At 41.7% G+C, this 21,835-nt stretch overlaps 1 protein-coding gene across 8 annotated transcripts in view; it reads right to left on the reverse strand.

Moving 5' to 3' along the window:
* Positions 1-367: 367 nt before the first annotated feature.
* The window catches only part of pde4cb (phosphodiesterase 4C, cAMP-specific b), a 153,537-nt gene continuing 132,069 nt past the window's right edge, over positions 368-21,835 (reverse strand). For all 8 annotated transcript variants that reach the window (XM_014149336.2, XM_045697294.1, XM_014149340.2 and 5 more), the window contains 9 exons: positions 16,905-16,998; positions 12,184-12,362; positions 11,700-11,798; positions 11,311-11,475; positions 7,167-7,266; positions 6,768-6,922; positions 6,283-6,405; positions 5,457-5,639; positions 368-5,251 (listed from right to left, as the gene is read on the reverse strand). In XM_014149336.2, the coding sequence (XP_014004811.2) occupies positions 5,015-5,251; positions 5,457-5,639; positions 6,283-6,405; positions 6,768-6,922; positions 7,167-7,266; positions 11,311-11,475; positions 11,700-11,798; positions 12,184-12,362; positions 16,905-16,998 (1,335 nt within the window). In that variant the 3' untranslated portion in view covers positions 368-5,014. The remainder of the gene's footprint in view (positions 5,252-5,456; positions 5,640-6,282; positions 6,406-6,767; positions 6,923-7,166; positions 7,267-11,310; positions 11,476-11,699; positions 11,799-12,183; positions 12,363-16,904; positions 16,999-21,835) is intronic.

Here is a 21,835-nt window from a genome sequence, read left to right on the forward strand (position 1 = left end):
GTACGGATCCTCATGAATGAATCATGATTGAGAAAGTTAGTGGGTCAAAGATCATACACCCAAGACATTCTCACCATTACCAATAACACAGGATGTTGGCATGTCTTGGGGGTATGATCTTTAACCCTCTAGCTTTCTGTCATTATTCAAAGATTAGGCTGGGATTGATGCCGTGTTCACGTGCTAGTCAGAACTAAACTCAGAAACGTGACTTGCTACTGGTTGTAGTTATATACGTGCAGAGTTCAACCATTTAGCAAGTCGGAAATTAGAGTTCCCTAGTTCCGACTAGCATGAACGTGGCATCAATCCAACACAGTTTAATTACTTCCCGAACAGCGATAGATTTTTATCAGATTCACAAATACAGCTTTCCATAATTTATTGGCATTTTCACTGAACTCCAGAAACGTTTAAAAATTGTACTTTAAAATTATTGTTAAATTAAGAAAATTTGTAAGAAATATTTTGGCTCCAGAAAAATTAAGATCTCTTACGTACTTACATTTTGACAGACAAATATACTAATGTCCAACATTGCAGATAAAAAAGACACACAGAACAATAACCGTAATGGTATACCATGTCAGTTTCAGCAAAGCAATAAAGGGACCAAGTCACCATTCTAACTTCTCAGACAACACGTTTAACACTGAATGACACTGATTTATGTACGTTTTACCCACGATACAGCTCAGCTCCTCTCCAGTCACAATTTAAGGCTCTTATTTTAGCTATTTGCTTATTCATGACCAAACATGAGTGAATAGAATATGGTTAAGATATTTATGAATACTTGTGTACTTTTCCCCCTGCCTTACCAGGAAAAGAGTAAGCGGGAAATACTAAATACTTTAGTGTTAGTTCCCAGGCAAGTTTACCATGCTGGACCTGTTATTTTCAGATTTCACTGTCCTCCATTAAGGATAGTTCAGTGATTTTTTATATACACTGAACAAAAATATAAAACGCAACAATTTCAAAGAGTTTACTGAGTTACAGTTCATAAAAGGAAATCGGGTCAATTTAAATAAATTCATTAGGACCTAATCTATGCATTTCACATGATTTGGGGATACAGATATGCATCAGTTGGTCAGATACCTTTAAAAAAAAAAAATCTGAAAATCAGTCAGTATCTGGTGTGACCATTTGCCTGATGCAGCGTGACATCTCCTTTTGCATAGAGTTGATCAGGCTGTTGATTGTGGCCTGTGGAATGTTATTCCACTATTCAGCTGTGCGAAGCATCCCAAATATGCTCAATGTGTGATATTTCTGGTGACTGTGCAGGCCATGGAAGAACTGGGACATTTTCAGCTTCTAGGAATTATGTACAGATCCTTGCATTATCATGCTGAAACATGAGGTGATGGCGGCGGATTAATGGCACGACAATAGCCCTCAGGATCACATCACGGTATTTCGGTGCATTCAAATTGCCATCGATAAAATGCAATTGTTTTCGTTGTCTGTAGCTTATGCCTGCCCATAACATAACCCCACCGTCACCATGGGGCACTCTGTTCACAATGTTGACATCTGCAAATCACTCACCCACACAACTTTATCGGGCAGATGGTGTCGAAACTGGGATTTATCTGTGAAGAGCACACTTCTCCAGTGCGCCAGTGGCATCAGCTGTCCGGGTGGCTGGTCTCAGACGATCCTACAGGTGTAGAAGCCGGATGTGGCGGTCCTGGACTGGCGTAGTTACACGTGGTCTATGGTTGTGAGGCCCGTTGGACGTACTGCCAAATTCTCTAAAATGACGTTGGTGGCGGCTTATGGTAGAGAAATGAACATTAAATTCTCTGGCAACAGCTCTGTTGGACGTTACTGCAGTCAGCATGCCAATTGCACGCTCCCTCTAAACTTGTGTGACGTGTTGTGAGAAAACTGCACATTTTAGAGTGGCCGTTATTGTGCCCAGCACAAGGTGCACCTGTGTAATGATCATGCCATTTAATCAGCTTCTTGATATGCCTCACTTGTCAGGATTATCTTTGCAAAAGAGAAATGCTCACTAACAGGGATTTAGAAATAAGAAATTTGAGAATTGAGTAGCCTTTTGTGCTTATGGAAAACATTTTTTGTTAGGTGTACTTATATTTGGCAGGGGCTAGTTAAGTTGTACAGTATTAGTTTAACTTAAAAAAAATTGGGTGCAATCAGCGAACGCAATAATAGAAATTTACTTTGAAAATGTATGTTTCAGTGGTCAATTGACATTCACATACTGTAGGTAAAAGCTATAACCCTGTGAAGAGCAGAGCATAAGGGCTCTGTTCAATCTGTATCGCTGAAGCATTACAGATTACGCGATATGAAGGTCATTTCTGATCGAGCCGACATATGCAGCATTTACCGTGCAGTCTCCGTTATACAGGAACATTGCCTTTAAATTCCAATCACGCTGTAACACTGAACTTCTGCGATACGGATTGAATAGAGCTCTACATCAAAGTATTACATCCAACATATAAAGTCAGGTATTACAATTTACATTAAAATTATAGCATAATTCTAACTGATAATTGATGAAACTCAACACATTTTAAAGTCAAATTTTGACATGATTACAATCAACAGTTCAGAGAGAACTTTGTTCAACATTTCATAACGACTTAGGTTGGCAGAAGCTTTTGCGCAAATTCCAAAGATTTTTATCACAATTTTCCCTATAAACTAGTTTCCCTCAAGAACAAATCAAACAAGACATTAGGGGCTTATTCAGGCGAATGAAAAAGTATCCAATGTCAATACAGAATGTACAGTATTGTGTAAACCAGACATGATTTTCTGTTGTGTACTACAGGGAATAATATCAATGCTGTTCATTACATTTCTATCTGCAACTTTCAAAGCATCACACACTACTGAATAAGCCCTAATTAGTCCACACTGCGGCCCTGTTCAGAAACAACCACTAACCCTTCGACACCTGTGGAGATCTGACAGGATTTTGTAGGTTTAAAAGGTTCAATGCAGCCGTTTTTATCTCAATATCAAATCATTTCTGGGTAACAATTAAGAACCTTACTGTGATCATTTTCAATTAAAATTCTCAAAAAGAAACAAATGGCTTAGCAAAATACCATTTCTCCAGCAAGAATTTACCTAGGACTGTCAGAGTGGTCCGAGGAGCCTAATGGGAGGGATGTGTAACCTGAACTAGCTGTTAAAGTGCATTATCATAATTTCACAGTATTATTCCAACCTCAGTGTTGAAATGTATATATAAAACACAGGATATCACATTTTTGACTGCATGCCCCTTTAAGCTACATGACAATGTCTCCACCTCACCCTCTGCTAGGTGGAATTTTCTTCCTATTGCTTACACCTATCCATTCCTCTCAGCTCTAGGCGTTAGGCCTAGGGGTTGTTTCTGGACATGAACTACAGCCTTCCGTAGCTGTCCACTAAAATCATGGTTTGGCTCAAGCTCTTTAGAACTGAATGGGCTTCCTCTACAACAAAAATTGTAAAGTGCTACTGTATGGTGGAGACACCCTGATAATGATGCTTACAAAGCTCAGAGACAAACAGACCTGGGGTGTGTTCGTTACGTCTTGCAACGGAAATCGTTTACCAAAGCAAACCTAGCAAATGGAACGAAACGGGGAGAGACCTACCTGAATTTTTCCAGTAGAAACCAGTTTTCCTGTTGGAGTAAACGGTTTGTTGCAAAACGTTTTGCAACAGAATCGGCGAAATGAATACACCCATGATGAGGACATACCCAATATATATAACAAAACGGAACCATTTCAAATCAAATAGAAAATGTGACAACGTAAAACATGATCACATAGAAACAAATACAACTTTACAAACATGAGTGTAAGCGGTGTTAGTCTAGATTTAAAACAACTTGTATTGGGTACCCCAATCAACCATAGTACTTAGGGATTTTTGAAATACAATTTACTGGTACTGTTCGTTTCATATTTTATATTTAAATTGCTTTAGTTCTCAAACTCATTAATGAACTGTTCAATTGAGATCAATAGAGGTCGCCAGACAAATAAATATGTATTTTTGCATAACTTGAAGCAGTAAGAGCTGTTTGTCATCAGTAACACAACTCTAAACAGGCAGTCTCGGTTAAGGGGTACCCAAGAAGTCCGTGCTACATTAAAATAATTTATATCTCGTCATACCCTGAGGTTTAAGTTACAATTCTCTCACTATTCAGGTACATACTGGATTTGGTAAAACATTCACAGAATTCTCAGAGACTAAACAAAATAAAATATACTAGTTTATGCTGACTGAATTCAAAATGTGTGGTGCAAAAGTTCCAAGACCCTGTAAAATGATTACAATCCTTGCAATATTCCATCATTTTGAGGAAGACATTGTTTTCTCAGTATAATTCCTTGCGTCGTCAGGAGACATTGGTGAGGCTGGTTAGCTTGTGGTCAGTTCTCTACCTTCGAGTCTAAGACACTTTCCGGACAGAATCAACTACAGAATGCAGGACTAAAAAGTCCTATCTCGCACACAGAAGAAAAGAGACAATAAAACGATACTTCTTGTTCTACAAGATTAAAAGTGTTAAGGTGTCTCCAGTGTAAAGGAACTGTTGTCATTACAGACATTACAGATGAAAAGCCCACCCTGCATGTCCAATTGCTGCTGGGACCCACAAACCAAGGCAGGGATGGAATGAGTTGAAGGGAGGGCCAAGGTTTGTGTTACGTGCCAAGCCGTAGGTAAGCTACACTACTGCCTTCCTGGCCCAGTTCTCTGTCCCTATCGCCTATGTCGTCCGCGCCCACACCGGGGCTCAATGTTCTGAGATGGTCGGGGCTCCTAACTGACATGGTGGCCAGACTGAGGGCCCGGCCAGGGTGGGGGGAGGGGGGCCGGTATCTGCTGCTGGGCTCTGGGGATAGAGACAGGGCCGGGGTCTTCCTAGAGGTCTCTCCCCCCTGTGACGTTTCCTCCTCGGGGGGGGCTCTCCAGGTCTGAGTCACCCTCCCCCTCCTCCTCCTCCAGGGTGAGTTCAAACTGGAACTTGTCCCCTGCGGAGGCGCAGCATCCCCCCGGTGTGGCTTCCAGGGCTCCTGGCCCCCCCGTCAAGATCCCTGTCCTCAAGGGTGGGTGAGGGGCTGCGCTGGATCATACTTTGGTACCACTCCCGGTTGTCCTCCAGGGTATCCAGGATGTCCTGGGCGTCAGGGTGGACCAGGTCAGCCCACGTCTCCCACAGAGGGTGGACGATGTAGTCTATGAATCCCACCTATAGAGGGGAGTAAAGATGAGAGATAAAAACACACACTGTTTTGGTGGGTTTCAACAGACATTATGACAATAATTTGCCAGCAACTGAGTCTGTTAAGCAGTGACAAAGACCTGAGGGTGGGTTTGCAAATTCTTGTGTGTGCATGTGTAAGAGAGCCTGCATGCCTCGTGTGGCTGCATGCACGCTATGCACAGTACGGTACCTGGGTCTTCTCGACGGAGGCGTTATGTTTGTCACACATAGGGCTGATCTCAATTCCCTTGTCCCTCTCCCTGTCCCCCTGGGTGAAGAACTCCACCATGATGCGGTCGGTCCACTTACGGTAGACCTCCAGGGGCTTGGTGGGGTTACTGAGGTCAGCACAGTGAACCATGTTCTGAAGGACCTGGAGAAACGCAGGGAGGCCCATGTTAGTTCTGGTTTATCTGTTGTTTAGATCTTTTTTTAAGAAGTATATCGTTTTTTATTCATATTAATTTTGTCATTTATTTTTCATACATTTATATAGAAACCTTGAATGTACATGACACTATGAAGTCTTGAGTTATTTTAGACAACTGCACTGATCACACTTGTCTCCAGTAGACAGTTCAGATTCAACACCAGGGTCCATCTCAATGATCTGAAGTGGCTTTCTTTCCTTGTCTCCCCTCAAATTGCTTTCACCTGTCCTGTATCCACATATCTTCGCTGTCTGATGAAAACCTCTCATCTCTAAAACAGAAACTTTTCAGGAAATTGAAAACATTTCCATATTTTCCCATGAACAAACATACAATTATGACACTTCAGAAGCTATTTTGAATACACTTTATTGGTCCTAGATTCATATTCAGAGTACAGAGGGGAGTTACTGCTTTCAATAAATGTAAAAAAAAATAATTGGCAAATGGAGTTATAAGGTTTTCATCAGACAGCGACAATGTTCAGATAAATGCAGATGAGTGAGACGGAGAAGAGAAGAGGAAGTCACTGTAGACTATTAATATGTGGCCAGTGGTGTGTCTACTCTAGTAATGACCTCTGACCTGGATGCGGTCTGAGTAGTTGTCCAGCAGCAGCACTCCAAGACTGGTCACCTTCTTGGTCTCCACCATGGTCTTCAGGTCAGCCAGGAAGTTCATGTGCTTGGACATGTCAGTGGCCAACACCTGCAGAGGACAATACCAAAGATCTTTTAGTATGACGATTATGTAGAAACTGCTTATGTTGGGCCTCTGGGTTTAGAAATTCTATGGCAATACCAATTAATCACACTTACTTCAGTCACTAATTCCAAAGGGTCAGTGGGTTAGAGCATGATGCCGCCTACATCCAGGGTTGTGTTGTGGGTTTGATACTGAATATACTCGGTGTGAAATGTACCGGTAAGTGACTTTGGGGAAAAGTGTCTGCTAAATGGCCATATCATTATGATGTCGGCTCATTCATTATGTTTAACTATGATAACATGGAGGTGTGTAGATAATATTTCATTTCTATTCAATTCCAATTCATTCGGTCAGTGCCTCACCATGTCGATGACCATCTTCCTGAGGGACTGTCCCTGTTTCTTGCTGAGGCTCTGGAAGATGTCACAGTTGTCCTCCTGTAGCAGCTTGAAGCCCACAGCCAGGTGGTGGTTCTCCAGAACAGAAGCGTCGTTGTACATCAGAGCCAGCTCAGAATCTACAGTAGGAACACCCATTTGTAAAGCAACAACAATTCCAAGGCACTCCCTGTATAACTACAAAAAAGGTATTCATTAGGTTCAAAATAACGGAATAAACAATTTATCCAGAGATCAAACTCCGCCTTACAAACGCTGTAATGTAGTCTTCACAGTAATAGATGCCAGACACATTTTGCTCCAAAGGACATATCCTTTAAATAGATCTAATGAGTGAGATTGCTAGTGAGGGATGGAACTGACTTGTGTTGATGAGGAACTGGTTGGACACTCCGGGGTGATCTACGTCGTGTATAGCACTGCTAAACAGAGCAGCCATGATCTCCAGGTCAGTGAAGACAGCCTAAAAACAAAAAACAGACACTTTTTTGTTACTATTACTGCGAGAGATGAGTGATGGCACCGGAGGGGATGACTACCGCCTTATCGGCTCTTAACCAACCATGCTATTTTGTTAGTTTTTTTGTGTCGTTCATAACTTGTTTTGTACATAATGTTGCTGATACCATCTCTTATGACCGAAAAGAGCTTGTGAACATCAGAACTGCGATTGCTCTCCTCAAACTGGACGAATAGTTCTTCTTCAATGAGTCGGACGGGAGGGATATACTACAGACACCCGACCAGGCCCAGATATCTGTTATTCGCTGGAGAAGGAAACTATTTCGCGGAAAGAGATCAGGGTGCCTTGTGAGGATCAGGCGACGAGTCGCTAATCCGCCCTTGCCTTCCGTCCTGCTAGCTAACGTTCAATCGCTGGAAAATAAATGGGACGAACTGAAAGCATGTTTATCCTACCAACAGGACATTAAAAACGTAATATCTTATGTTCACTGAGTCGTGGCTGAACGACGACATTAAGAACATACAGCTGGCGGGTTACACTATCGGCAGGACAGAACAGCAGCCTCTGGTAAGACACGGGGCGGGGGCCTATGCATTTATGTAAACAACAGCTGGTGCACGATATCTAAGGAAGTCTCAAGGTTTTGTTCGCCTGAGGTAGAGTATCTCATGATAAGCTGTAGACCACACTATCTATCTAGAGAGTTTTCATCTGTATTTCTCTTACCTGTCTACATATCACCACAGCCCGATGCTGGCACGAAAACCGCACTCAATGAGCAAACAGGAAAATGCTCATCCAGAGGTGGCACTCCTAGTGGCCGGGCACTTTAATGCAGGGAAACTTAAATCAGTTTGACCTAATCTCTATCAGCATGTTAAATGTGCAACCAGAGGGAAAACATTCTAGACCACCTTTACTTCACACACAGAGACGCGTACAAACCGCTCCCTCGCCCTCCATTTGGCAAATCTGACCATAATTCTATCCTCCTGATTCCTGCTTACAATCAAAAATGAAAGCAGCAAAGACCAGTGACTCAGTCTATAAAAAAAGTGGTCAGATGAAGCAGATGCTAAACTACAGGACTGTTTTGCTAGACCAGACTGGAATATGTTCCGGGATTCTTCCGATGGCATTGAGGAGTACGCCAGATCAATCACTGGCTTTATCAATAAGTGCATCGAGGACATCGTTCCCACAGTGACTGTACGTACATATTCCAACCAGAAGCCATGGATTACAGACAACATTCGCACTGTGCTAAAGAATAGAGCTGACCCTTTCAAGAGTGGGACTCTAACCCGGAAGCTTATAAGAAATCCCGCTATGCCCTCCGACGAACCATCAAACAGGCAAAGCATTCATATAGGACTAAGATCGAATCGTACTACACCGGCTCCGATGCTCGTCGGATGTAGAAGGGCCTGCAAACTATTACAGACGACAAAGGGAAGCACAGCCAAGAGCTGCCCAGTGACATGAGCCTACCAGACGAGCTAAACTACTTCTATGCTCGCGTCGAGGTAAGTAACACTGAAACATGCATGAGAGCATCAGCTGTTCTGGACGACTGTGTGATCACGCTCTCCGCAGCCAATGTGAGTAAGACCTTTAAACAGACCAACATTCACAAGGCCGCAGGGCCAGACGGATTACCAGGACGTGTACTCCGAGCATGCGCTGACCAATTGGCAAGTGTCATCATTGACATTTTCAACCTTTCCCTGTCTGAGTCTGTAATACCAACATGTTTCAAGCAGACCACCATAGTCCCTGTGCCCAAGAACACTAAGGTAACCTGCCTAAATGACTACCGACCCCGTAGCACTCACATCTGTAGCCATGAAATTCTTTGAAAGGCTGGTCATGGCTCACATCAACACCATTATCCCAGAAACCCTACACCCACTCCAATTTGTATGCCGCACCAACAGATCCACAGATGATGCAATCTCTATTGCACTACACACTGCCCTTTCCCACCTGGACAAAAGGAACACCTATGTGAGAATGCTATTCATTGACTACAGCTCAGCGTTCAACACCATAGTGCCCTCAAAAGCTCATCACTAAGCTAAGGACCCTGGGACTAAACACCTCCCTCTGCAACTGGATCCTGGACTTCCTGACGGATCGCCCCCAGATGGTAAGGGTAGGTAACAACATCCGCCACACTGATGCTCAACATGTGGGCCCCTCAGGGGTGTGTGCTTAGTCCCCTCCTGTACTCCCTGTTCACTCATGACTGCACGGCCAGGCACGACTCCAACACCATCATTAACCTCTTAGGGCTAGGGGGCAGTATTTACACTGCCGGATAAAAAAACGTACCCGATTTAATCTGGTTACTACTCCTACCCAGTAACTAGAATATGCATATACTTATTAGATATGGATCGAAAACACCCTAAAGTTTCTAAAACTGTTTGAATGGTGTCTGTGAGTATAACAGAACTCATATGGCAGGCAAAAACCTGAGAGATTCCTTTACAGGAAGTGGCCTGTCTGATCATTTATTGGCTTTCTTTGACATCTCTTTCCAAAACAAAGGATCTCTGCGGTAACGTGACACTTCCCACGGCTCCCACAGGCTCTCAGAGCCCGGGAAAAAGCTGAATGTGGTCATTCCAGCCCCAGGCTGAAACACATTATCGCTTTTGTCAAGTGGCCGATCAAGGGACAGTGGGCTTAGGCGTGTGCACTGGTCGCCCCCGTCTTTCTTTTTTTCCCTCTGTTTACCGAAACACAGATTCCCGGTCGGAATATTATCGCTTTTTTACGAGATAAATTGCATAAAAATTGATTTTAAACAGCGGTTGACATGCTTCGAAGTACGGTAATGGAATATTTAGAATTCTTTTGTCACGAAATGCGCCATGTGCGTAACCCTGATTTACCATTTCGGATAGTGTCTAGAACGCACGAACAAAACGCCGCTATTTGGATATAACAATGGATTATTTGGGACCAAACCAACATTTGTTATTGAAGTAGAAGTCCTGGGAGTGCATTCTGACGAAGAACACCAAAGGTAATAACATTTTTGTTATAGTAAATCTGATTTTGGTGAAGGCTAAACTTGCTGGGTGTTTAAATAGCTAGCCCGTGATGGCTGGGCTATGTACTTAGAATATTGCAAAATGTGCTTTCACCAAAAAGCTATTTTAAAATCGGACATATCGAGTGCATAGAGGAGTTCTGTATCTATAATTCTTAAAATAATTGTTATGCTTTTTGTGAACGTTTATCGTGAGTAATTTAGTAAATTGTTAGTAAATTCACCGGAAGTTTTCGGTGGGTATGCTAGTTCTGAACGTCACATGCTAATGTAAAAAGCTGGTTTTTGATATAAATATGAACTTGATTGAACAAAACATGCATGTATTGTATAACATAATGTCCTAGGAGTGTTATCTGATGAAGATCATCAAAGGTTAGTGCTGCATTTAGCTGTGGTTTTGGTTTTTGTGACATTATATGCTAGCTTGAAAAAAGGGTGTGTGATTATTTGTGGCTGGGTACTCTCCTGACATAATCTAATGTTTTGCTTTCGTTGTAAAGCCTTTTTGAAATCGGACAATGTGGTTAGATAAAGGAGAGTCTTGTCTTTAAAATGCTGTAAAATAGTCATATGTTTGAAAAATTGAAGTTTTGGGATTTTTGAGGAGTTTGTAATTCGCGCCACGCTCCATCATTGGATATTGGCGAGGCGTTCCGCTAGCGGCACATCTAGATGTAAGAGGTTAAGGGTTTGTAAGTACGCATTTAACTGTAAGGTCTACACATGTTGTATTCGGCGCATGTGACGAATACAATTTGATTTGAAGTATTACTAAGTATTAACACGTAGCGTGGGGACATTCTATTCACCTCATATTTTCTTTCAATACCATGAACAAACCCCTTCTACCTCAATATGCACTGATAAACTTGATCAAATCCAAAGATATGCACAGGGCACATCTACCAACTAGATTAGAATATAGAATATGGCTGGACATCATCCTTTAATCTTCCTCATAATGGAGTGTTCCATACCTCCAGGGCGGGGGTGGAGAGGAGAACGTGGGTGGACTGTACCACGTCGGCAGCGTGGATGTTGTTGTGGTAGGCCACGTCGGCGTGGTAGTGGTCCTCCAGGGTCATCATGAAGGTGATGAAGGTGTCGGCTGGGATCTTAAAGTTTTTCAGCAGCTCTCGCTCCTGAGGTTGGGCAGCAACAGAAACCAGGCTCACAAGAGTAGAGCAAATATGTAACAAACTTTTGGTAAAGTATTGAAGTGTATTTGGGGTAGCCCCGACCGGGACTCAAACCCTTGGCCATTACACCAAGATTCAAATGTCTTGGAAGGAATGCTAAAGAATGCTACAATTGGCTGCTGTAATGTACGGACAGAGGAGATGCATTTGGAATTGGAGACTCATACCTGGAAAATGGAGTACATGACCACCGTCAAAGGCCGATTCCCCGAGTATTCAGCTATCTTGAAAATATCTAGACCCCATCTGTTGATGTCCTCAAATTCCTAGAACCACAACGCAATAAAGTGAGAAAAAGTGTGATATGGCAATTTAGCAGAATTGTATTTAATAAATAATAAATATTAAACTTTTTTAACATGCATAACAAAAGATATTAGAATGGCACAAAAAGTAAACTACTTTTCCCATTGCGATCCTCCAGAGGGCAGATGACGTGACAAGTTTGGCAATAATACGTCACTGACATTATATTACATATAACATTAAAGGCCAAGCAATAAGCATTCAAGTAACTTAGCTATTCCTCAGTGTGACAAAGCGCACCTGTCTGTGTAAGTCGGTGTGTTTAAGTCTGTGTGTGTGTGTATATGTGTGTGTGTGTGTGTGTGTGTGTGTGTGTGTGTGTGTGTGTGTGTGTGTGGCGCCCACCGTAGCCAATAAGCCCTCCTGGAGGGTGGTGACCCCGAAACGGGGGATCTGGGTGGGGGCGAGGCTGGGGCTGAGGGCAGGCTTCTTCACCGCAACGATCTGGGACATGGGCCTCTTCTTCTTCTTCTTGTCTTTCTCCTTAGGAGGCCCAGACATAATCTCCACATCATGTTGCTTTTCTACAGACAGAGAGAGCGAGAAGAGAGAGAGAGACAGAAAAAAATATATGCCCATTGGACTATGGCTGTGTTGGTGTTAGTAGGGGAGCCCTGACTATTTGTCAGCCAGTAAGGCAGGTAGATTATTTATTTTATTTGAACCAATATATAGGAGGAGTAGCAACCCGTCATTCATGTTTTGAGCCCCACCTATTTAGCAAAAAATAATAATAAGTGTCACATATCAGTTTGCAAACAATGTAGAAAATATAATAATTTTGTTAATAAAGCTGCATACAAACATGGTCTCTTTTTTGCTTTCTTGTTTCAGCCTAGCTCAGTGCTTTCTGTGGTGGTGGGGCAAGCCAGCAGAAAATACAGAACGTAGGGTTTGGTAATGTTCTCTAGTTGCGCTGTAATTGGTTCAGTTTTCTGTCACTCATGGGGACACTACTTCACCGCAAAATCTACGAGTGGAGCTCAAAAATTCAAGCCCGTTGGGTGCTGCCATAGATTTACATTAGACATGCCCATCCAAGAAGCTGCAAGGTAATTGGCCACAGAAAAAATGAAGTCAAATCACGTTATATCTACCGTAGCTTTGATTAGACTGATCATGTCAACATCATACTTTCAAAATCTTAGCTAGCAGTCATCATCATGAATCAAGTCGACAGTCTACTGTAAAATCCTTTTCAATCCTTGTCATATGAAGAGAAATTATAAATAAAACATATCGGTGCTCATCAGCCATCAACATTACACAAGAAGTTGGAAATCGCAAATTCAACAATGAGTGGTTTGGAAGGAATCAGTGGCTAACTGCAAGCATTGCAAAGCAATCACTAGCCTGCTATTCAGTGGAGAGGGTGTGTGGTCCAAGTCTTGGTTTAAGGGTCTCTTTTCCAAGATTAAAAGCATAAACATTCACATGCAACACCATGGGCCAGAAAATGTTGAATACACTGGCCATGCTGCCAATCCAGCATGACTTCTGTCGTGTTCAAAACAACTGGAAACTCAGAACTGGGAAATCTCAGACTTCAGTGAGTTTAAGATAACTGGGAACTCAGGAAAAAAAATTGCTCCGACTGACAAAATACATTTTCAACGATCATCCAAGTCGGGAACCCTGGCCTCTTTCTAGAGCTTCGACCTGAAGATCACTGACGTCATGATTCAACCTTGTTTTTTTCCACGCTCCCAGTTATCTTGAAAGCACCATAAATCCAGAGAATGCCAAAATTTGCCCATGAGAAGGACCGCCGCACCACCATCCTGTTCAAGTGAGCACAGCTCAACAAGGTGAGTCCAAAAATGTATTGCATGCTGCTGCATAAATTATGTTATATGCCAGGGAGATATGTATACTGAAAGTAATACTAAGTGTATGTTGTGTAGTAAGCTGTTAGTAGCCCATGTGCCTCACCCTAATAATTTGGTCCCTTTACCCTCATAACATAGCCTACTGTTCTGACTTGGTGGTGCACATAAAGCCTATAACCGTTTTTTGAGAAATGTAATCATCAAATACTTGTAAGAGCTTTCCTTGTCTGTTTATATGCCCCCTTAATTTATCCTACGGTTCTGACTTGCTGTACAGGGAGAATACTGTAAGAACGGCCCATGTTCAGAATTCTGTCGCTGTACATTTCAAAAGTGCTGAACAAATAGTTATATTGACTATGTCCGTCTTTTCTCGCTCATCAATGTCTTAATCAAAATTACGGATTGCCTCTTATCCACTGATCGTTCCCTTAGGCCATAGTTTGTACATCTCAATTGTCAGTAGAATCCACATTTGTTTAAGCAAGTCAGCCATATCAGCTATGTTTTTAAAAAAGGCAGTAAATGAGGCTGAATTAACTGTTTCGCTGCCAGACAATGCAGGTGTAACGGTGGTAAGGATTCACTCCATAGTGCTGAAAAGAAAGCTCTGCTGTTGGGACATCTTTATGTAGGCCCTAACAGTTTGTGGGCACTGTTTGTCACCGTTATAGGGCAATTCATGTATTGTTATGTTGTGTAGTGGCTTAGCAGCAACAAGATTTACATGCTAAATTCACCACTGTATAGGAGGACACCGAAAACTGCAGAAAATGAACAGTTGATTGTTTATTTTACGAACTATAGCTAATCTAAGATATTTCCACCACAAATCAGGTGATAAATCAATTAGACTAGTACTAGGAATACTGCTTTAACTGATAACTCTCCAGCAAATGTCATCTCTCAACCAATAATAACTCAATAACTCATTCAAATATGAGAAGACCGATCATAATCCCAGATCCTAAAAGCATGTAAATATCATTACGAGGACACACACAATCTGCCACCACACCAAGAGAAGCGGTCTCACCAATCTCACAATATTTCCTCTTCCTTTCACCCAAAGCCATAGTTCTCCTTTCCGATCCCAGCCAACGTCAAAACAAACCAAATCATGTCAAGTGGACATATATTTTCAGGCTCCATTTTCTCTCCGTCTGCAAGCATTTTGGTGAAGCTCCATTCCGCCACAATATCAGTTAAAGACTGGGGTATTGACGCAAAAGGCAGTCTAATAATATTACCGTCTCCTCGGCAACGCCAGATAACATGTCCAGGAATGCCTTGCCGCCTGCTTCCTTTGGAAGCTCTTCTCTTTCCTCCAACATGCTGGCTAATAGGCCAGCAGACATGCATGACAAATGCCAAGTTTTGCAACCACATACTGCATGATGTCATGCAACCTATGTTCATACTATGAATATGTTGGCCTGTTCAGTACTCCAACTAAATATATACAAAACATGCTGTGGTAATTTTGTAAGTATTTTGTAATTCATAATGCATTATAAGCACATGTATAATGCCTTATGAGCTATGCATAATAATGCAAAATATAGGCACTGCTCATAAACATCTATGACTACATTTATAGAGCTGTATAATGTCCAGTATAATGTCCTAAAGCGAATAAATATTGTATTTATGTATCCAACTTTTGAGCAGGATGAATGCTTTACATCAATTATTATTTGACAGTAGGGTCTAAATTAATACCTTGCCTAGCCTGTTAGGGCTAGGGGGCAGTATTGACACGGCTGGATAAAAAACGTACCCGATTTAATCTGGTTACTACTCCTGCACAGTAACTAGAATATGCATATAATTATTGGCTTTGGATAGAAAACACTCCAAAGTTTCTAAAACTGTTTGAATGGTGTCTGTGAGTATAACAGAACTCAAATGGCAGGTCAAAACCTGAGAAGATTCTGTACAGGAAGTACCCTGTCTGACCATTTCTTGGCCTTCTTTGTCATCTCTATCCAAAACAAAGGATCTCTGCTGTTACGTGACACTTCCTACGGCTCCAATGGGCTCTCAGAAGGCGGCAAAAAGCTGAATCGTGGCTTTGCAGGCTCTGGCTGAAAAAAAGTAGCGCGTTTGGGTAGTGGCTGGTTACAGTACTGTGAGACTGAGGCGCGTGCCCGCGTCGACCGAATGCTTTGTTTTCTTTCCTCTGTTTACCTAAACGCAGATTCCCGGTCGGAATATTATCGCTTTTTTACGAGAAAAATTGCATAAAAATGGATTTTAAAACAGCGGTTGACATGCTTCGAAGTACGGTAATGGAATATTTAGAATTTTTTTGTCACGAATTGCGCCATGCTCGTGACCCTTATTTACACTTCGGATAGTGTCTTGGAACGCACGAACAAAACGGCGCTATTTGGATATAACGATGGATTATTTTGGACTAAACCAACATTTGTTATTGAAGTAGCAGTCCTGGGAGTGCATTCTGACGAAGACAACAAAGGTAATCAAACTTTTGTAATAGTAAATCGGAGTTTGGTCAGGGCTAAACTTGGTGGGTGTCTAAATGGCTAGCCATGATGGCTGGGCTATCTACTGAGAATATTGCAAAATGTGCTTTCACCGAAAAGCTATTTTAAAATCGGACACCTCGATTGCACAAAGGAGTTCTGTATCTATAATTCTTAAAATAATTGTTATGTTTTTTGTGAACGTTTATCGTGAGTAATTTAGTAAATTCACCGGAGGTTTGCGGGGGGTATGCTAGTTCTGAACGTCACATGCTAATGTAAAAAGCTGGTTTTTGATATAAATATGAACTTGATTGAACAAAACATGCATGTATTGTATAACATAATGTCCTAGGTGTGTCATCTGATGAAGATCATCAAAGGTTAGTGCTGCATTTAGCTGTCTTCTGGGTTTTTGTGACATTATATGCTAGCTTGAAAAATGGGTGTCTGATTATTTCTGGCTGGGTACTCTGCTGACATAATCTAATGTTTTGCTTTCGTTGTAAAGCCTTTTTGAAATCGGGCAGTGTGGTTAGATTAACGAGAGTCTTGTCTTTAAAATGCTGTAAAATAGTCATATGTTTGAGAAATTGAAGTAATAGCATTTCTAAGGTATTTGAAAATCGCGCCACTGGATTACACTGGCTGTTGCGTAGGTGGGACGAATTCGTCCCGCCTAGCCCTGAGAGGCTAGCCATTGCAATGCCAGTTCAGGAGCCATACTTAGAGTGCTGTTGTCACTCACCTAGGAAAGTGCTGGCGATGAACTCTGAGACTTGGTTTCCTGACCGGCTGGTTTCCGACAACTGGGTGAGCTCTCTGTTCAACATCCTTTTGAACTGGGAAACAAAATCAGACACAACGACAAGCATCAGTGACACGAGTTCATACATGGAAATACAGTGTGGAAAGTAGAACATACAGTTGAAGTTGGAAGTTTACATACACCTTAGCCAAATACATTTAAACTCAGTTTTTCACAATTCCTGACATTTAATCCTAGTAAAAATTCTCTGTTTTAGGTCAGTTAGGATCACCACTATTTTAAGAATGTGAAATGTCAGAATAATAGTAGAGAGAATTATTTATTTCAGCTTTTATTTCTTTCATCACATTCCCAGTGGGTCAGAAGTTTACATGCACTCAATTAGTATTTGGTAGCATTGACTTTAAATTGTTGAACTTGGGTCAAACGTTTTGGGTGGCCTTCCACAAGCGTGCCACAATAAGTTGGGTGAATTTTGGCCCATTCCTCCTGACAGAGCTGATGTAACTGAGTCAGGTGTGAAGGCATCCTTGCTCGCACACGCCTTTTCAGTTCTGCCCACAAATGTTCTATAGGCTTGAGGTTAGGGCTTTGTGATGGCGACTCCGATACCTTGACTTTGTTGTCCTTAATCCATTTTGCCACAACTTTGGAAGTATGCTTGGGGTCATTGTCCATTTGGAAGACCCATTTGCGACCAAGCTTTAACTTCCTGACTGATGTCTTGAGATTTTGCTTCAATATATCCACATAATGTTCCTGCATCATGATGCCATCTATTTTGTGAAGTGCACCAGTCCCTCCTGCAGCAAAGCACCCCCACAACATGATGCCGCCACCCCTGTGCTTCACGGTTGGGATGGTGTTCTTCGGCTTGCAAGCCCCCGCCTTATTCCTCCAAACATAACGATGGTCATTATGGGCAAACAGTTCTATTTTTGTTTCATCAGACCAGAGGACATTTCCCGCAAAAGTACGATCTTTGTCCCCATGTGCAGTTGCAAACCGTAGTCTGGCTTTTTTTAATGGCGGTTTTGGAGCAGTGGCTTCCTCCTTGCTGATCGGCCTTTCAGGTTATGTCGATATAGGACTTGTTTCACTGTGGATATACCGTAAATTCCGGACTATAAGCCGCAACTTTTTTCCCAGGTTTTGAACCTCGTGGCTTAAACAATGACGCGGCTAATATATGGATTTTTCCCGCTTTCATTAGCATGAAGCTTTCATTAGACCAATGAAATTGCCGAACGGGTTAAGGTCAAACAACTTTTTTGTTTACTGTTTAGATTAAATCGAGCGCTCTCAAACTTCCCATCATTCTGATTATGGTAGTCATTTTGTCACCCTCATGGCAAAGACACGGAGAAATGCATATGATGCAGCTTTCAAGTTGAAGGCAATTGATCTGGCTGTTGGAAAAGGAAATAGAGCTGCTGCACGGGAGCTTGGTCTTAATGAGTCGATGATAAGACGTTGGAAACAGCAGCGTGAGGAATTGACTCAGTGCAAAAAGACAACTAAAGCTTACTGTTAATTATTTATTTTTTGTTACAAGCCGTGTTTCGTTAAAGCCTATTTATTTTTGTTACAAGTCGTGTTTGGTTAAAGCCTATTTATTTTTGTTACAAGCCGTGTTTCGTTAAAGCCTGTGTAAAGTTAATTTGTTTCAATGTACCGGTAGGCACCTGCGGCTTATAGACATGTGCGGCTTATTTATGTTCAAAATATATATATATTTTTTAATTCAGTGGGTGCGGCTTATATTCAGGTGCGCTTAATAGTCCGGAAATTACGGTAGATACTTTTGTACCTGTTCCTCCAGCATCTTCACAAGGTCCTTTGCTGTTGTTCTGAGATTGATTTGCACTTTTCGCACCAAAGTACATTCATCTCTAGGAGACAGAACACGTCTCCTTCCTGAGCGGTATGACGGCTGCGTGGTCCCATGGTGTTTATACTTGCGTACTATTGTTTGTACAGATGAACGTGGTATCCTTCAGGCGTTTGGAAATTGCTCCTAAGGATGAACCAGACTTGTGGAGGTCTACAATTTTTTTTCTGAGGTCTTTGCTGATTTATTTTGATTTTCCCATGATGTCAAGCAAAGAGGCACTGAGTTTGAAGGTAGGCCTTGAAATACATCCACAGATAGACCTCCAATTGACTCAAATTATGTCAATTAGCCTATCAGAATCTTCTAAAACCATGACATAATTTTCTGGAATTTTTCAAACTGTTTAAAGGCCCAGTCAACTTAGTGTATGTAAACTTCTGACCCACTGGAATTGTGATACAGTCAATTATAAGTGAAACAATCTGTCTGTAAACAATTGTAGGAAAAATGACTTGTGTCATGCACAAAGTTGATGTCCTAACCGACTTGCCAAAACTATAGTTTATTAACAAGAAATTTGTGGAGTGGTTGAAAAACGAGTTTTAATGACACCATCCTAAGTGTATGTAAACTTCCAACTTCAACTGCACTTCAGTAGAACAAGTGTACTAGCAGTAAAGTTCCTATCATAATATAATGTGGAAAATTTGAAATTAACAAAACCAAATGAGTGTTCAAAATGGCAATAAAGTAGATTTTTAAATTCTGTTTGGTGTGATTTCTCGCACCACACTCAAGTGTCAGGAGTAACTAACAAGTAAATAATATGACAGTAGTGATTTCCTTGATCCCCCTCATACTGAATAACATGTTATGTTATAGAAAAAGACAAGTGTAACATGGGATAGAGTAATAGAAGTCAATTATATCAATAAGACCAGAAAATAAATCCAAAAATATGTATTTAAAACAAAACAATCATTCACTTCTTTCATGACACAACCTCATACCCTAGTCTATTCAGTGCATCACATTGGAGGGCACAAGGACTGGAACAGTGTTTTCAGCTGGGCTCGAACCATTATAAATCACTAACCGAACATAGCAGGCCTAAAAGAATCGCCTGACACTAAATCCCCTACATACTGGTCTTGACCAGAAAAAAAAAGCTGTAGGGGGAGGTTCTCTTCTGCACTGTTCAACCAATCTAGTATATGTGGAGGAGGAGTTAAGATGGAGCATCGCCTTGTTAACATCCAAAAGCGGAAGTCGCGTCCCAGGCTCTCTTTCTATTTCCCCTGTTGATGGGGACTCGGCAGAGGCTTTGTAATCACACACGTGGGTAGGGGACAAACCACCGTATAAGGTCTTAAAGGAGACATTGCATGTACACAGACAGACAGACATACAGGAAAGGGTAGTGTACTCAGAGATTTGTAGACACTAACACACTCATGCACATACACCCAATGGAACAGGCATGTGTGTACACACACAGGCATGTGTAGACTAAATAATATGCAGTTTTATCAAATCGCACTGACAAAATATGCAAAATCACAGACATCCAAATACATACTGTGTCCTACAGTACACCAAAGCACACTTCTTGTCATCCAGTTAAGTTTGCACTGCAGTAACAGAAAACGACATCCTGACACACACATTCCTGTGCACTCACCTGTATGAGCGTCCAAAACATAGAAAACAAAGTGACGTAGGGCATTCCAGTGAACACATGTTGAATGTCAAAAACAAAGACGAGTGAGCAGCAGAAACCAACTTTGGTGAATAAAATCCAGTAGCAGATTGTACAGGTCTATTTTATTTTTTTATTTCACCTTTATTTACCAGGTAGGCCAGTTGCGACCTGGCCAAGATAAAGCAAAGCAGTGCGACACAAACACAGAGTTACACATGGAATAAAGAAACGTACAGTCAATAATACAATAGAAAAAAATCTATATAGAGGGTGTGCAAATGAGGTTAGATTAGGGAGGTAAGGCAATAAATAGGCCATAGTGGCGAAGTAATTACAATTTAACAATTATACAATGGAATGATAGATGTGCAGAAGATGAATGTGCAAGTAGAGATACTGGGGTGCAAAGGAGCAAAAAAATTATAAATAACAATATGGGGATGAGGTAGTTGTATGGGCTATTTACAGATGGGCTATGTACAGGTGCAATGATCTGTGAGCTGCTCTGACAGCTGATGCTTAAAGTTAGTGAGGGAGATGGGAGTTTCCAGCTTCAGTGATATTTGCATTTTGTTCCAGTCATTGACAGCAGAGAATTGGAAGGAAAGGCTTGCCAAACGAGGAATTGGCTTTGGGGGTGACCAGTGAAATATACCTGCTGGAGCGTGTGCTACGGGTGGGTGCTGCTATGGTGACCAGTGAGCTGAGATAAGGCGGGGCTTTACCTAGCAAAGATTTATAGATGACCTGGAGCCAGTGGGTTTGGCGACGAATATAAAGCGAGGTCCAGCCAACGAGAGCATACAGGTCGCAGTGGTGGGTAGTATATGGGGCTTTGGTGACAAACGGATGGCACTGTGATAGACTGCATCCAATTTGCTGAGTAGAGTGTTGGGGGCTATTTTGTAAATGACATCGCCGAACTCAAGGATCGGTAGGATAGTCAGTTTTACGAGGGTATGTTTGGCAGCATGAGTGAAGGTTGCTTTGTTGCGAAATAGGCAGTGGATTCTAGATTAAATTTTGGATTGGAGATGCTTAATGTGAGTCTGGAAGGAGAGTGTACAGTCTAACCAGACACATAGAATATGTGGAAAATTACAAATACATTGGGGGGGAAAAATTATTTGATCCCCTGCTGATTTGTACGTTTGCCCACTGATAGAGAAAGGATCAGTCTATAATTTTAATGGTAGGTTTATTTGAACAGTGAGAGACAGAATAACAACATAAATATCCAGAAAAACGCATGTCAAAAATTTTCTAAATTGATTTGCATTTTAATGAGGGAAAGAAGTATTTGACCCCCTCTCAATCAGAAAGATTTCTGGCTCCCAGGTGTCTTTTATACAGGTAACGAGCTGAGATTAGGAG

Source organism: Salmo salar, chromosome ssa16, assembly GCF_905237065.1.
Source record: "Salmo salar chromosome ssa16, Ssal_v3.1, whole genome shotgun sequence".
In the NCBI taxonomy this organism is placed as follows: Eukaryota; Metazoa; Chordata; class Actinopteri; order Salmoniformes; family Salmonidae; genus Salmo; species Salmo salar.